The sequence below is a fragment of the Perissodus microlepis genome, chromosome 14 (assembly GCF_051167445.1).
Source record: "Perissodus microlepis isolate ML-2025 ecotype Zambia chromosome 14, ASM5116744v1, whole genome shotgun sequence".
Lineage (NCBI taxonomy): Eukaryota > Metazoa > Chordata > Actinopteri > Cichliformes > Cichlidae > Perissodus > Perissodus microlepis.
The window spans coordinates 2323355-2339111 of NC_140474.1; the positions used below are offsets into that span (position 1 = coordinate 2323355).

General features: G+C 44.4%; 1 protein-coding gene across 1 annotated transcript in view; it reads left to right on the plus strand.

The window, feature by feature from the left end:
* LOC146372850 (uncharacterized) overlaps nucleotides 1-15757 on the plus strand; it is a 36285-nt gene that overhangs the window by 12982 nt on the left and 7546 nt on the right. Inside the window, exons 2-10 of the mRNA XM_084951776.1 lie at nucleotides 7449-7694; nucleotides 8006-8156; nucleotides 9745-9927; nucleotides 10001-10135; nucleotides 10224-10418; nucleotides 12125-12254; nucleotides 12357-12500; nucleotides 12618-12700; nucleotides 15521-15751. Of these exons, the coding sequence (XP_084807902.1) occupies nucleotides 7471-7694; nucleotides 8006-8156; nucleotides 9745-9927; nucleotides 10001-10135; nucleotides 10224-10418; nucleotides 12125-12254; nucleotides 12357-12500; nucleotides 12618-12700; nucleotides 15521-15751 (1476 nt within the window). The 5' untranslated portion in view covers nucleotides 7449-7470. The remainder of the gene's footprint in view (nucleotides 1-7448; nucleotides 7695-8005; nucleotides 8157-9744; nucleotides 9928-10000; nucleotides 10136-10223; nucleotides 10419-12124; nucleotides 12255-12356; nucleotides 12501-12617; nucleotides 12701-15520; nucleotides 15752-15757) is intronic.

Here is a 15757-nt window from a genome sequence, read left to right on the forward strand (position 1 = left end):
AGCAGAATCACCTCTTCCCCTCTCCTCCTCCTCTTCATCTTAATCTCTCCCTCAGTTCGATATCAATATCAGCCTCAACCAGAGCCATTTCCTTAATCTTAATAACTCGAATTCATTTCCTATCTCTGCTGCAGCGCGGTTTACAGCAGAGGAGGTGATAGCCTCCTCATCCCAGCAGGGACGGGTCTTAATAGTAGTGATGAGCTGCCTCCCCTCGTTCCCTCACGCTGCTCCGTCTGCCTGCTTGTGGTTTCATGCAGACAGAACAGAATGGCACGGTGAATAAAATCTTACGTAATCTAAGAGATCTGATAACGCCATCCTCTCCCTCGACTCTGGTCGGGTTGTCAGAGTAGTTAACCTTTAATAAGATGTAAATGAAGCATTATTCAGAAGCAGTGCGACCACAATCACCCTCCGTGTTTCAGGAACATGGAAATAAAGTGGATTCTGCTTCTCCTTACGTCTCGTGGTACATCTCCTGCTCCATCCGTGGGCGTTCACGTTCAACGTTAAAGTTAAAACTTCCAGTAATGGTCAGTGGCTGCTCTCAGACCATCGGTGTTTCCTACTCTTGCAGATGCAGGGGCAGCAAATCGGAAGGGGTTTAAAGGGGGAGGAGCTAAACTAGTCCATTTCAGGTAAACAGAGGTTATAAGATGAATATTTTTGACTCGCAGTGCAAACTAAAGAGTACTCTGAAAAACTGCAGTTCCTCTGATGTCCACTCGAGGCTCCAACAGCGAGTCACACACGTCAGGCTCGATGTTAAAACTGTACAGCAGAAACACCAGAAGGTCAAAGGTAAAACTAAAACTGGTGTTTTATTATTTTTTTTTTAAATGACAGTATGTGATGTCAGCCTGTGATGTCATTGTGACATCATATGGCGTCGTATTGAAAAAATGAAGTGTGCTGCACAGCTCTCTGCCTGCCCTTCACTCGATATTCAAGAAACCATATTTACTGATAGATTTTTATTTTAAGTTTAACTTTGGCTGCAAACGACGAAGGTTAAACCTGAAGATGATCCATTTACTGGTTTTCACATTTGTCACCTAATGACCTTGACCTGGTTTCCACCAAAAATTCAATCAGCTGATTACATCCTGGCGCCCTTCAAGGGGAGAATAAACATGTTTACAGGCGGCTACTGATGAGCTTTCTATGAGTAGTTTAATACGTAATAACTGCGTAACTCTGGTTAAATTATATTAAGGCATAAAGTTTGCATCATTGGGGCGTGGCCTGTTTGACTGACAGGTGGATGGCGACACAGGTGGCTGCAGCTGCTAGCTGTCAGCTAGGTGTCACCTCAGCTACCTGGAGTCCCTGAACTGGACCTTTTGTACCACGTTTGTGCTGTTGGACCTTTTTAATGCAATTATCTGACCAATAATATGGCTGCTGTCTCTGCCAGGTCTGGTTTGTGAAAGATTTTAATTCAGTTTCACTTCCTCAGAAAGAAAATGATGTGAACAAAGACATTTTTAACCACTGCATTAACCTAATCGGGGTGTGTGAAAGTGAAAACTGTGCCAGAAAACAACACACAGCAAGACGCTTGTGGGTTCACACTGTGTCAACTTCTTTTATTCTTCTTTGAATGAAGGGAGGACGGGTCCATCAGTCAAAGTCACATGACATTAAACAAGCCCTATTAAACCCCACTCGTCATAGAAGGGATGAGGAAAAGGAAAAAAGGTGGGATTAAGCATATTAAAGTATTTAGATCAGATTTTTAGCTGAAAGGGCAAACATCGTGTAGTAACCCCCACAGAGCTCCTAAATGTCCCAAGAGTCAGATTTCCTGGTTAATAAAGGTTTAAATGAATCCAGATCTCCCAAAACTGATTGGTTACACTGATTTCTCGGCTCCGGGAGCGAACATTGCTCTCTTTCTGCAGCAGATTGCCCTGATATTGTTTCCTATCTGATGAAATTAGATTCTGCTAGAGGCTGGTAACGTCTGAAAATGCAAGTTCAGGTGTTAAAATAATGAAAAGTGGGCCAATAAAATGAAATAAAGATTTCTGGATCCAGCTGAAAAAGAGAGGAGAATAAGGACAGCTGGTTTTACGCCCTGCTGAGCCTCAGCCTGGCTGTTTGTCCCTGCAGACAGGTGTTACCAGCGTCAATGTCATGGAAGACGCACACACGCACGTGCGCACAGACACGCACAGCTGTCGGGGAATCATATTGGATAACGAAGCATCAATCATTACAGCCAATCAGACTTCACTGCTTGTATTCTCGTCCAATACGATCACAAGATTTTTATTTATTTATTTTTTGCCTCCCTGGTCCTGCTGGTGATGTTTGACATCATAAGTGATGTCATCAGTATGTCAGGTAGTAGACTTGTGTGCATGTGCGTTGCATTCCTGAATGTCCTCTAAGACCTGATGAGACTCTAATGTTTGAGCAGTTCTTCCTGTAATTCAGCCGGGTGGGTGTATCTCATATTCAAATTTTTCCCTGTCATGGAAAATTTCCAGACACCTGCCTGCTGTTGTCCCGAGCTCTGCACCCTGTCCACATTTGAAGGACTGGTTCAGCAGTTCGGGGGAAGCGCACTCATCGTTCTCAGCAATAAGCAAATATGTTTAGATGGCCATGAAACTAATGCCACAAACGGTTAGCCGAGCTTAGCACACAGACAGGGAACTGGGGTTAAAGTGGACCTGTTCTGTTCTTCCTTATTTCCTGTCATGTCTCGTGTTCATATTAATGTTTCAAATAATAAGTAGTGATCCTTTTGTCTCGAGCTCTTCTCTCAAGCATGGAGGTTTTTTTTCCCTGTATAAATATAATGAATATATAATGAGCTTGTCCTCGGTTGGTTGAAATGGTTTCAGCCTTGTGCTGTGAGTCTGTTACACCAGGCTGCTGCATAACGAAGGAAACTGAAGATGGCACATTTGTTCAGTCTGACAGGAAATTCCACACTTTTTTCCCACCCTGTCAAATTTCCAGTCTCTTAGTAACATTTTGTGTTGTTCAAACTCACTTTTAATTTCTGCTGATTGGCGTAACTTACATTTGTTTTTACTGAGAGAAGTGCAGCAGGGATCAGCAGAGTAACAGAAAATAGTTTTGTTTCCCCTTTTTAATCTTTACTTTAAGCATTCTGCATATCTGGAAATGTTTTATTGTTCTTATTGCACTTTCCTTTAGATGCAACACAGGTTAATGAGTTTATTTTATCTGTGGAGTCGGATGTTGTTCACTGGTTCAATTCCAAACGCTGTTATGAATCAACTTACAGAGAAAAGATGTGAAAGAGTCAAAGTTAGATCTGCTCAGTCGGTTTTCTTCATCTTGTTCTTGGCTGTTCCCTTTAAGGGGCATCACAGCAGATCATCTGCCTCCATCTCCTCCTGTCCCAGCATCCTCCTCTGTCACGCCGACATCTTACACCTGCTGGGTCTAAAATAGACTAATGTTGACTTCCTCCAGGGTCTGAAACTGCACTGACAGCACTAAGAGGACAGCTCGGGACTGAGGGTTCACTCGTGTCTCTGATAAGACTCAATGAGTGCGGGGTGAGGTTGATGCAGTCATTAAATCAGGTGTGTGTGTGTGTGTCTGAACTGCAGGCAGCTGGTGACTCATCAGCAGATAAAGATGCTCGCTTGCTCTCTCTGTGTCTGGTAAATCTACATAGTGAAGCTTAATTCACACTTTGAGCTCAGTGGGAAAACAGCCGTGTGTGTGTGTGTTCAGATGTTAAGCAGATGTTCACGTCTGTTCTGTGGAGACTGAGGTGATAAATGTCACTAAATGAACTGAGATGAACCTGCCTGTCTGCCGCTTTCATACTTCAAATGGTAAATGTCCTGTATTTGTGTAGCGCTTTATTAGTCCCTAAGGACCCCAAAGCGCGTTACACATCCATCCACACACTGGTGATGGCAGCTACATTGTAGCCACAGCCACCCTGGGGCGCACTGACAGAGGCGAGGCTGCTGGACACTGGCGCCACCAGCCCCTCTGACCACCACCAGTAGGCAACGGGTGAGGTGTCTTTGCCCAAGGACACAACGACCGAGACTGTCGGAGGCGGGGCTCGAACCGGCAACCTTCCAATTACAAGACGAACTGCCAACTCTTGAGCCACGATCGCCCACTTCAGGCACAGACTGCACCACAGCGTCGATGTACACGTACAATGGCAATGAACGGCTGTTTTATTCTATCCTATACAAAAGATGGATCTAGATGCCGTGTCGACTCCCTCCCCACCACCGGTGGTTCGGTTCAGGGAGTTCCTCTTTAATCAGTCCTGTGCAGTGAATTACCTGCAGGCAACTAAAACCTGCTGCTCAAACATGATTGGTCAGTAGACGTGACGTTACAAGCTGCTCTTGCTTTACCATCTGACAATCAAACCTGATTAAAACTTTTAAAGGCCTGAAGCCATAAAACTGGTGTGAAGGTAAAGTCCAGGTCAGACACGCACACATGCTTTCGCTGTGTAAGAAATAAATGGTGTGTAATGGTTAAAATATAACTGGACGCAGACTGGAGAGGTGCACACGCTCCGCTGTAGCAGGCAGACAGGTGAGCAGGATCTATGCAGCCTCAGTGGTCCAGGTCTGACGCCTTGGCCTCATAACTCTGTTACACACTCAGTCCCCAGGTGGGAGTCTGGAGGAGGCGGCCTTGGCCTGATAGGACAGGCAGCGCCTGATCTATGAGTCTGGGATACTAAAGCGCTCAGGTGGAAACACAAAGGTGTGTGCGAGCACCTGAGGTGGCTGTCTGACCGGAGAGGGAAGGACGAGGAGCAAACGGACGACACGGTGAAATCTGTTACAGTTATAGACTGTATATAAAAGATGGCCATCATAGCATCACTGAGCAGCAGCCTGAGGGGCTGAAAAGGCCACAAAAACTCTAAAAACAAGCCAGTGCTGAGAGTTTGAAATCCAACATCTGAGACCATAAACTCATCAGGAAACTGTTTACTGGAACTTATCCCAGCTATCATAGGGCGAGAGGCGGGGCACGCCGTGGACAGGTCGCCAAAGCATTTGAATATAAGGGGGCTGCTATGTAGAGTCTTTCTCCAGATGTGGCTTGTATAAAACAGCTGTGCATTACTACACTTACTACACCGCCTCCGTGCACCTTGGGGATTCAGGAAAACATCTTTTGGGATGGCTCGCTGATTTATAGCTCACTGGCAGGAGGACAGACTGTCTCTGTCAGCTTGATGATGTTGTTGTTCTTCCCCCTGGTGGACAAAAACCGGTCAACTAGTAAAGATGTTGACCGATACGTGACCATAAATAATATTTTCTCCTATTTATTTCCTTATCATAAGAGTTAATTATTTAACCTCTTAAGCCCCAACGCCCCCTGATACGGGGGCAAAAAGCAGGAGATCAGGTAGGCTTGGGGCTTAAGCGGTTAAATAAAGGTGCACAGAAAACTAAGTGTTGGAAAGGGAAACCAAGCAGACTGTCTTCAAACACAGAGGACGAGCAGTTTTCTCTTCATTAAACTTGAGTTTGAACTTCAGCTTCACTGAACTGTGAAATCCCTGCAGCACACTTTCTGATGAGACTCTACAGTTTGCGTTTGTCTGAATTTACTGAGCTCAGACTGGCAGATCTGCCATCACCGTTTCCTCTGTGTTCATTTTATCTCAGAGTACACTCCTCCTGCTCCTCCACTAAACGCACAATAGATGGGTATGATTTATGACAGGAAGTGTTTTGAGTTTGTGTGTGTGTGTGTGTGTGTGTGTGTGTGTGTGTGTGTGTGTACACATTCTCTCACGCACGCACAGACTCGTGTTTTCATATTTTTGCGTGGACCTCGTTGACGTAATGCTTTCCCTAACCATCAAAAATCAATGCCAGACCCTGACCTAACATAAGCCTGACATTAAAACCACATTTAGTCTCAACTTTGTGATGATCTATTTACTGGCACTTTGTCCCCATATATACCTCACATAGCTACATAAACATGGACGTGCACTGATTTAAAAAAACTGCTCGAGTGGTGTCGAAAGTGTCCGGATTTTAGTTTCTCTGTTGTGCTGCAACAAGTCGTGAGTTTAATCAATCACCAGATGATTAGGAATGTGATTCAATGAGACGTAGTTATTTATTTGAATAATGTTTCAGCCCGTCATGATTGGATGACCAAACTCTGATGTCAGAGGAGAAAGGTCAGACTCTCTAAGAACAGGAAACTGATCGTGTCTCTGCTGCCCGTTTACGTGATGAAGCGCAGATGGACCAAACGGCTGTCATTTAATATTCCAGCATTAAAAGTTTGAAGCAGTTTTTGGGGCTCAAACTGGTTTTTAGAGTCAGGGTTACAGTTAGGTTATGGTTAGCATTATGTTAATTAGACGTCATCACTAAGATATGAAAGTGTTTTTTCTTTGAGAAGAGCAGCGTATTTAAACGTGTTTAAATTGGGCTGTAACAGCTTTTACAGACGTCTCTCGCCATCATCTGGGGAAGCACAGCTGGCAGATTAGTCAGCAGCACAAGTAACTGGGCTAAATTATAAAATCTCCTATTTACGTACCTTTTATTACATGATCGTCTACTTTAACTTCCACATTGCCAAATCCCCTAAATGCTGTCTGAAAATGTTTTTGAGCATCTTAATTTTGAGACGCTTGGAGGGGAAAATGGCGTTTTATTGTGCAGAGAGCGCTTGGATGTCGGTCACAGGTCCTGAGTGTGTAATCACCTGCTGCGTCTGTAAATTGGGAGATAATTACACACAGACTGTGAGCACCGACTGAATGAAAGGTGCAGTGTAAATTTGTCCTGCTTTTCATAAATCAGACCCGCTCTCTGTCTCCACTCATTGAGAACAGTTCTGGCTCCATCTCAATAAAGAACCCGAGTGGTGTGTGTGTGTGTGTGTGTGTGTGTGTGTCCTAGTGGAAGTGATAATGGTGAATCATGGCTGTGTGTGGTCGTCCTCCTGGCTCGGAGGATTTAAACCACCGACTGGCAGCCTGATTTCTTGTTGTTTGCTTTTCTCCAGGAGCGTCTCAAACGTGTTCGTGTCACCTTGTTAAAGCAGTCGCTTCAACTTCAGGAACAACTAAAGATTGTGGGAATAAAAAGATTCTCCTTATTGCCCACAAACGCTTGGCAAAACTGGGACTTTCGTTTAGTCGTTGAATACAGTAACTCCATATTTGGCTATAGAGTGAGGAAATTATTTGATCCCCCTGCTGAATTTAAGTTTTCTCAGAATAAAATGAATTAATTTTGTTGTAATATTAATGGACAGGGACAGAATATCAACCAAAAATCCAGAAAAACACAAACTGACCCAGAGTTGGATCAGCAGAGCACGGAGGGGTGGTTGGCAGTGGTTAGTGTAACCAATATTGTTGCCGTGTTGTGATAGGCATATGTCTCTGAATTAATGTGAATTCTAATCAGTGGCGTCTTCTCCATCAGGTAAAGGTCACATGATGTTGAAATGCCTGGCATAGACCTGCCCACCTCGGAACGCCACAGCAGCATCACCCCAAACCCTGCAGGAAGTGATGTTGTACCCGGAGATGAAGTGAGTGACACGGAGCACCTCCTGGATCTGTACCAGTGCCGGCTTCCTGTCCACTCGTCTCCAGTGGAGCTAAAGGAGGAAATGCAGCGAGCCGACAGCAGCTGGAGCCAAGATGGAGACCTGCAGGACTGTGGACAGTGAGTCAGCTGCTAATCAGACCTGAGTAATCAGTAAAACAGATGATAGATTTTTAAGAGTTGCTGTGCAGCTACTCTGCAGCATTTTTTCAGCTGAGGTCACTTTTACCTCAAAGTTGGAAATATATACTTTCATGAGCCTAAAAGTACCAACTTTATTTTTCTGAGTGGACAGAAACTATATATTCTAAAAAATGAGTGACCTGCTTGGTAATTTTGAACGATGAATTTGCACTGCTGACTAATAACAGCACAGTTTCTCAGGTTTCTTGTTCAGCTTGAAAACTTCTCACTGTGCATATTTCTGCCAGGTTGGAGAGGAGATGGCTGCTCTGGCATGAGTTTATGAAGGAGTACGACCACTTGGATGCTTGGCTGAGATTGGCCGAGGAGGCCGTCTCTTCCCCAAACTCCGTCCACGTTACCTACCAGACCGCCAAGGAGGAAATGAAGAAGTTTGAGGTGGGGAAACAGAAATAACTTAAACAGAAACTGAAATCTAAACTTGGCTTCAGGTGTTTTAACCTCACAGGGATTACAGCAACCAGCAACCATCTTTCACCTTGGACTGATCTGTATTTTTGTTGGCCATGTTTGTTGAATCTCTTTTGTTGTCTCTCTGTGACAGAATTGATGTTTGAGGTCTGTGTTTGTGTTCAGGCACTCGCACAAATTAAAACCTGGGTCAGAGCAAAGCTGGGCCAAAGTTCAGCACATGGTTAAAGTTGTCATCCAGCCAGGGTGTAAATATCACTCAGCAGCCAGTCGTAAAGCTGAAGCAGGCAGCATCAACACATAAATCTACTCGTGCTGCCGGCTTAAATAACAAGACCACCTCTGACCGAAAAGCTGTAGATTCTTCTTGTTTGCACAAATTAATCCAGGTTCGCACTAATTGTGTCTGCAGCTCCAACAAAATGAGGAAGAGGAGAAACACAATTAGACTGAATTAGAATTTGATGGAAAAGGAGGACAAGGAGAAGGAAGAGAATCGGGAGAATGAGCGTCTTTATGCATCTCTATGATGTCACTGAGGTTTCCTGTCATTAATACGATCCTCTCACAAAGAAAGACGCCCCTAATGTAGTTCACCTACTTCCTGTATTAACCTCCTAAGACCCGAACTCTGTCATGGCATTTTTAATTTCTCTTTGCTATTTGGACTGATTGGGACCTGATGAATGTAAAAACAAAGAATTGCATGATTTTTATTTTATTTATTTTTTTAATCTGATTTTTGTTTCTGAGAAACTTGAGATCCACATATGATGATATGACCTTGGCAGTATATCGTCCTCGTAAGTGGACATCAGGCCCATGTAGAGCAAAATTTAGTATTTTGGTCTAGACAACCCAAAATGTGATGTCCACATATGTGGACGCCAGGTCCTCGGAGGTTAAATACTGGTTTGCAAAATGTTCTGATCAGGTTTGCATCTGCAGGTAAATGAACATCAAATCTCTAAAACGGATTAAAATCTGTTTATACTTTTAGTCTTAAGACCATATGTTGTATATTTATCATCCTTGTGATAAAACCCATGTCAGCCTTTGGTTTATGGACTTTGCATTTTGAAGCTTTAGCATTTGCTTTATTGCTATGTTGGTTTTTGTGAGCCACATTAGGACGAGGGATCAGGATCTGGAGTCGTGCACACTGTAGTTTTATTAAGTGTGTATTTATAAGATTTCTACAACAGATCTAAGTTGTGCCTGAGAACAGGAAAGTCGTCTGCATGGAGAACTTTCATAGCAGGCTTGTACAAAGTGAGGCTTTGTGCTCACATTTGCAGCAAACTCTCGTTTTAATTGTGTCAGCCTGTTTTGATGCACAATTTAGTTGAAATCAGGCAGAAACGGGACTTTTATAGTGTGTTCTTCTGAACTGATTGCATATATAGATTTTATTTGGGTTTCATTCTTTCTGGAAGACAACAGTCGCAGGCTCGTCCAAGTTTTCCAAATATAAGAATATCTCCACCTGATCAAGCCTGGATTTGGGAAACCAAAGAACATCTGCTTCAGATGCACTTTGTGTTTGTGTGTTCAGAGGCTGCGGCAAGAGGCGGGGCCTCGCCTCATCCAGCTGGACAGCCTGACCCGGAGGAATCGAACACTAACTCGGCTCTTCCAGGGTACCATGCAGGCTCGGCTGCTGTCATCGGCGAGGGAGTGCGGCCGCCGCTGGGATGACGTGAGCGCCAAACTGCAGTCCATCACAGGCCAACTGCAGGTACGCGAGTCAGACCTTCTGAGGAGGGTTTCACTTCTCTCTTCTTTATAGTTGACTCTTCCCTCTCTCTCAGCTCTTTGTCTCAGAGTGGGAGGCGTTTGATGCACAAAGGGAGGAGCTTGCAGTTTGGTTGGCTGACATGGATGTCCGCCTGATCGAGGTTGAGCAGCTGACAGGAAACGCCTGTAAAAAACTGAGACAGCTGCAGGTGTGGGCTTGTTTTGAAGTGACACATCAGTTTCTTTCTGCATGTTTTTACTTTGTTATTCATTTAATTTCATCTTTTTTATGCGTAGTCGTTTCAGGAGTGCGTGTGCGAGAATTCGGGGCGTGTGAATGCCCTGCTGCAGCGCGGCGAAGCGTTGATCCAGCACAGTGTGCCTTCTGACGCTCAGCACGTCGAGAGCCAGCTGCTGGAGCTGCTGCAGCATTGCAGCCACGTCTACAACAACATTGGACGAACACACACCCGGCTGCTCAGCATGAGACTGGTACACACACACACACACACACACACACACAGGTAATTAATATAGTGTTTGATTTTTGTGCTTTTGACATTTAAAAACATGTCAGCATCTGAAGTAATCACACTTATCATTCATTTGGTGTTTGTGCATCGTGTCAGCATGAGTCTGGTAACCTGAGGGCACAAAACAGACAAACAGTGTGTCAAACAAATACCTGTTTGAAATGTTGATTTTAAACTCTTGAAAGTAAAATTTAACTTCTCTGCAGCTCCCAATAAAATAGAACAGAATAGAATAGCTCTTTATTGTCATTCTACATGTACAACAATAGCACCACACAAACTGTGCTGGAATAAAATATAAATAGTAGACATCAGGAATAAATGATATGCAGGCGAATTGTGTACAATCAACAGGAATATGTTCGAAAATGATAAAGGCACACATCAGAGAACCAGATGCAAAGTGCTCTGAGGTAGTGCAAAGACCTCACAGGTGAGATCAGCAGAGGTGTGGGGTGGGGGGGAGTGGAGCCGTCTGTGCTTCATGAAGTCCAGGATGAGTTTATGATGTTTGAAGGGACGTTCAGGTTCAGGTTAGTGGGAATATTCAGAACTTGAGGGATGAGGTTTTTTTTGTACTACTTCCTTCCTTCCTTGGGATGATGCCAAGGCATTCCCAGTCTACCCCTTCTCCGTGTCCTGGGTCTGTCCCAGGGTCTTCTCCCAGTGGATGATGCCCAGAACATTTTACACAGGAGTCATCCTGGTCAGATACCCGAACTACTTCAACTGGTTCCTTTCGATGATGAGGATTAGTGGACCGCCTCTTTGCCCCTCCCAGAGTTCCTCATCCCATCCCCGAGGCTGAGCCCAGACACCCTTGGGCAGAATCTCATTTCTCTTGCTTTTATCCACCACCTCATTCTTTCTATCACCACTGAAGGTTTGTGGCCATTTCCCAGTAGACTGGCTTTGCTCTTCAATCTCTTGCTTCACTCACAGAGAAGAACCCAAAATACGTCTCCATTTGTGGGAGCAACTCACTCCTGACACTCCCCTCTTTCCACCTGAGAACTATGCCCTCAGACTTTGAGGCGCCAATTTTCATTCAATCTGCTCCAACCTCGGCCGCCACCTGACGAAGCCGATAAAACCATCATCCCCAAGAAGCGGAGACGAGATCCTGAGACCACTGAACCGGACGCCCACTTAACCCTCGGATTGGTTCCAAGAAGCTTCCTGGTTACTATTTTCATCATGCTGACAATTCAGGGTTAGTTTGCATGCAGGTAACAGGTCTCTGAGGAATAGAGTGAATATACTGGCATCAGTTGTCGTTTTTTATTTTAGCTTCCTATTGTTTGTGAGCAAGGTTTCTTTTCTTTGTCATCATCTAAGCCTCCGTGTTTTGGACTTTCTTATATCAGGCCCCTCTTTGTTTCTTTGGCCCAGATTTACTGGCTGCATCTGAAACATTGGCCATCTTTCCCACAAGCCGTGTCTGCAGGCAGCAGCTCCCAGATTCAGGAATCCTGAATGGACTATCCAGATATTCCAGTCATAGAGATACGTAACAGTAAAAACTTGGGCGTATTAAGGACTTAATGTTGTGGTCTGACATGAGTGCTCCAGTAACTGAGTACTGTGAGCTTCAAAAACATGCACATCAACCAAACCCCAGCACTCATAAATATCCTCTTCCTCCTCCCCATCCTCTTCCTCCAGGTGTTTGAGGACGACTGCATCCTGTCCCAGGCTACAGACTCTGGTTGTCCTTCGGAGAGTCTTTTAGAAGATGAGGGAACAGCTGAAAAGCAAAGTGTGGACCTCCCCGCATCGTCAAACCATCCTAAAGGTAAACCAACATCTCTGACCTGAAGGAGTCGATTTGATCAGTTACTCACAAAAGGCTTAAGATCAAAACGAACCATAAACCTCTCATCTGCCTCCTCCTCAGACCCTCCCTCACCCATTCACCAGCCTCCTCCTCCATCCTCTCCTACCCATGAGCACCTGGGGCTGGAGTGGGACCCGTCAGTTGACATTGGACGCTCTGTCTCCCGTGACGACGCCGACTCATCGTATTTCAGTGCCAGCACAGGTAAGAAGCGACAGAACAGATGCCTCACCTTACACGGGAATACCGCCTTAAGAAATCTAAGGTGGCACCGTGAGAATGCAGATTTGTTCTGTCAACAGGATTTTTTTTTTTCTGCAGGTCTGAAGAGGTGGAGCTACCTGAGTTCCTTTGACTCTCAGTCTGATATCAGCGCCGACATCAGGAACCAGGAGGGAGACTTGGTGAGTTAAAATCTAACATTGATCCATTTCCACAGGTTAGTAGAAAGAAATCTTGATTGTGATCTGCAGTGAACCCCACAGACTTCCTGCTGCACAAACTCTTGGAAATATTCCACTTCTGCCGCCCATTTGTCAGTGTCCTTTTATTTACTTTGAAAGAGAAGCACGGAGTAACAAAGGATGGGAATCGGCCGACTGCGGTGACTTCACTTTAATTTGTTATTGATCAAACTGTTACAGAGTCAATAGTTCATCTATATTTTGGTGATGGAGGATACTGATACAGACAGAATTTCCCAGAGGAACCCACCCGAGGGATTAATAAAGTTTTTTATCTTATCTTATCCTACTGTGATACATTTATTCTATTCCCTCAAACATACCGTAAACTTAAATTTTCTAATTTGACACGCACAAAGTGGCACAAAAGTGGAAGCAGCTCGTCCGTTACCGGCCTCTAAGGATGGACAGGACTGGATTCTGAAGTAAAAATCTGGTTCCAGTTTCCGAGCCCTGGACTGCAGTGATGAGTGGTTTTCTCATTTGAAATCATCATTTGTTGTTTTTGTCACCAGTTAACGAGTTTTAAATCGCAGAGATTGTTTCACTCTAAAAAAACGTTTGCTGTTACGATACCACCAAGATTCTCACAATTAAACAAATGAGTGGTCCTGGAATTGAACCCTGGGGAACACCTTTACTTCCATTATGGTAGAAGTGATTCCTTCTGCCTGCGCACACTCGCATCTGTATGACAGGTGATTGTCAAACCATCCAGCAGTGTTTGATTTGTTCTCCGGTTTAACGCCTTAGCTCGATCGATACGAACCACATTGTTTTTTGTGTGTTTGGTTTTTGTTTTTGTTTTTTGAAAGGATAAAGTCATTTATTTCTCTTGAGGTTCTGAAAAAAGACATCACTTGGTTATTTTAGTCAGTGAAATGGCTACAAAACCTCCCATCTCTCCCTCCATCACTGCTTCCACCAAACTGTAGTCTGGAGCACACCGTGATGATATAAACCAGCAAAACACTGATGTTGGAAAACCTTTTCTTGCAAAACCCTCTGGATGAAATTAAAGCCAGCCTTTGTGGCGTTTGGCCTCCTAATTTTGTTGTTTACTCTCTCCTCTTGGTTGTTCTGCTCTGACCCAGATGCTGCATGGCCCAGAGGCCTGTCTGCCTGCCTCTGTCTCTCTCACACAGTCATTGATGTTCACATACAGCGGCTCTCTAAAAACGTTCCCCATCAGCGGCTGTCGGCTGTATGAGCTGGTTACAGCAGTTCACCTCCTCTTCTGCTGATTTATTGATGATGCCTGCAGAACGTGGCACCTCTGCATGTTGTCGGGTTTCCTTTTTTAGCTTTATTGTGGCGAGACGCTGCAGTGTGCTGAAAAAGCTGCTGTATGAGGCAGGCAGAGGAGGGGAAAAGGGGAAAATAAGATGGGAAACAAAGGCGAGGACAGACGTTGTCAGAGAGTCTGAAGTAATTTGAATGTCCTCCTCTGGCAGCCTGTAGCTTCCTCGTTTTTGTGTATTTCTGTCTCTTTCAGACAGAAACGCACTGTGTCGCACTGTTGTTGAACCCCAAAGCCCAACAGGAAAGAAACAAACGAGAGGCGCACGTAAAACTGAATTAGCATCTGATTACAGCTGCAGGATCATAACAAAGACATCAAAGTTTGTGTCATCTCGCTCTGCTTTCTTATAAGCCCAGCCTCATTATTTACTGGGCTGGCGAAGACGTGATGTCAGCGTGCCATCCCCACGGGCTCGGCTCGGCACCACCTGCCCCGAGGACTCGTGTGGTTGTACTTCATTAAATCTGCGACTGTGTGACCTCGTCTCTGGGGGCTCGCACGCTGCATGAATTCTTAGTGCTACTCAAAAGGTGTGCCTGCAGAGTTTTGTGATCATGCCCACTACAGTCACCAGCGCCGGCTCCCTGTAAAAAGATTTATTTTTTCCATTTCTTGTGATTTGAAAAAGCAGCATGACTGAAAATGTTCCTGGTCATCTTTTTATACAGTTAACTCATTAAAGGTACATTTTGTGAGAGCCCTCTGCAAAGTGTAATGACGACCTGCACCACAAGGTGGCGTCGTCTTAATGAACATGTTTACAGCACAGATAATCTTTGCATCATTTCCCACAATGTTTAAAAAAAATTAAAGAAATAAATGCACACGAGCTGCTATAAGATTAAAATAACAATATCGATATAAACTAAACCTTACAGTTCATGAGGTGACTACTCAAAAATAACTGATAACTTAATTACTTGATACTAAACTACTTTTAGCAAAATTAAGTTACTTAATTACTTGCCAGAATAAAATAATTACACGACTCGTTACAGTACTTGAAGATCTAAAAACACATTTTCACATAATTACCAGTTAATATAAAGTTAATATAAACCTACAGTCCCACACACCAGCATAGACCCTGTCTGCATGAGGACACACAGGATCTTTCATTTAGCTTTTATGTACAAGCGCAAAGCAGAGTTAGTGGTGAGCGGCCTGGATGCACTTTCCACTTCACCATCCTGCTTTTTCCCCTTTTGTGGAACAAAATTAACCTTCTGCTTTTCTTTATTTCATGCTGTCTTCCTGTTTGTTTGCTTTTTCTACTCTAACTCTTGCTAAGCTGCTCCAGCAGATAATAAAACACGGAGGTGGGAATGAGCAGAATAACTGGAAGTTTTGCAAACCTGGATGGATAATAGATTTCTGGGTTTGACTTGGAAAATAAAAAAGAAGTTAAATCATCTCAGTGAGGTTTTAAACTTTTCTATAATGAACTCTGTCTGCAGGAATGGCTTGATCACACTCAGCTGGGCTTCTTCTCGCCTGTCGCAGACCAAAAGGAAGAAGCTCTGGGCTGCAGGGACCAGTGGAAGACCTCGACTCCCGACCGACAGGACGGCGAGCCGGTTGACTTTGACGGAGGCCGCGTGCAGGCGTGGCTGAGAGTCCAGAGCGCCGCTTTGCCAGAGAGGAGCACGTCCTGTTCGAAAGAAGTGCAGACTGATGGGAGGCTGAAGGTACTG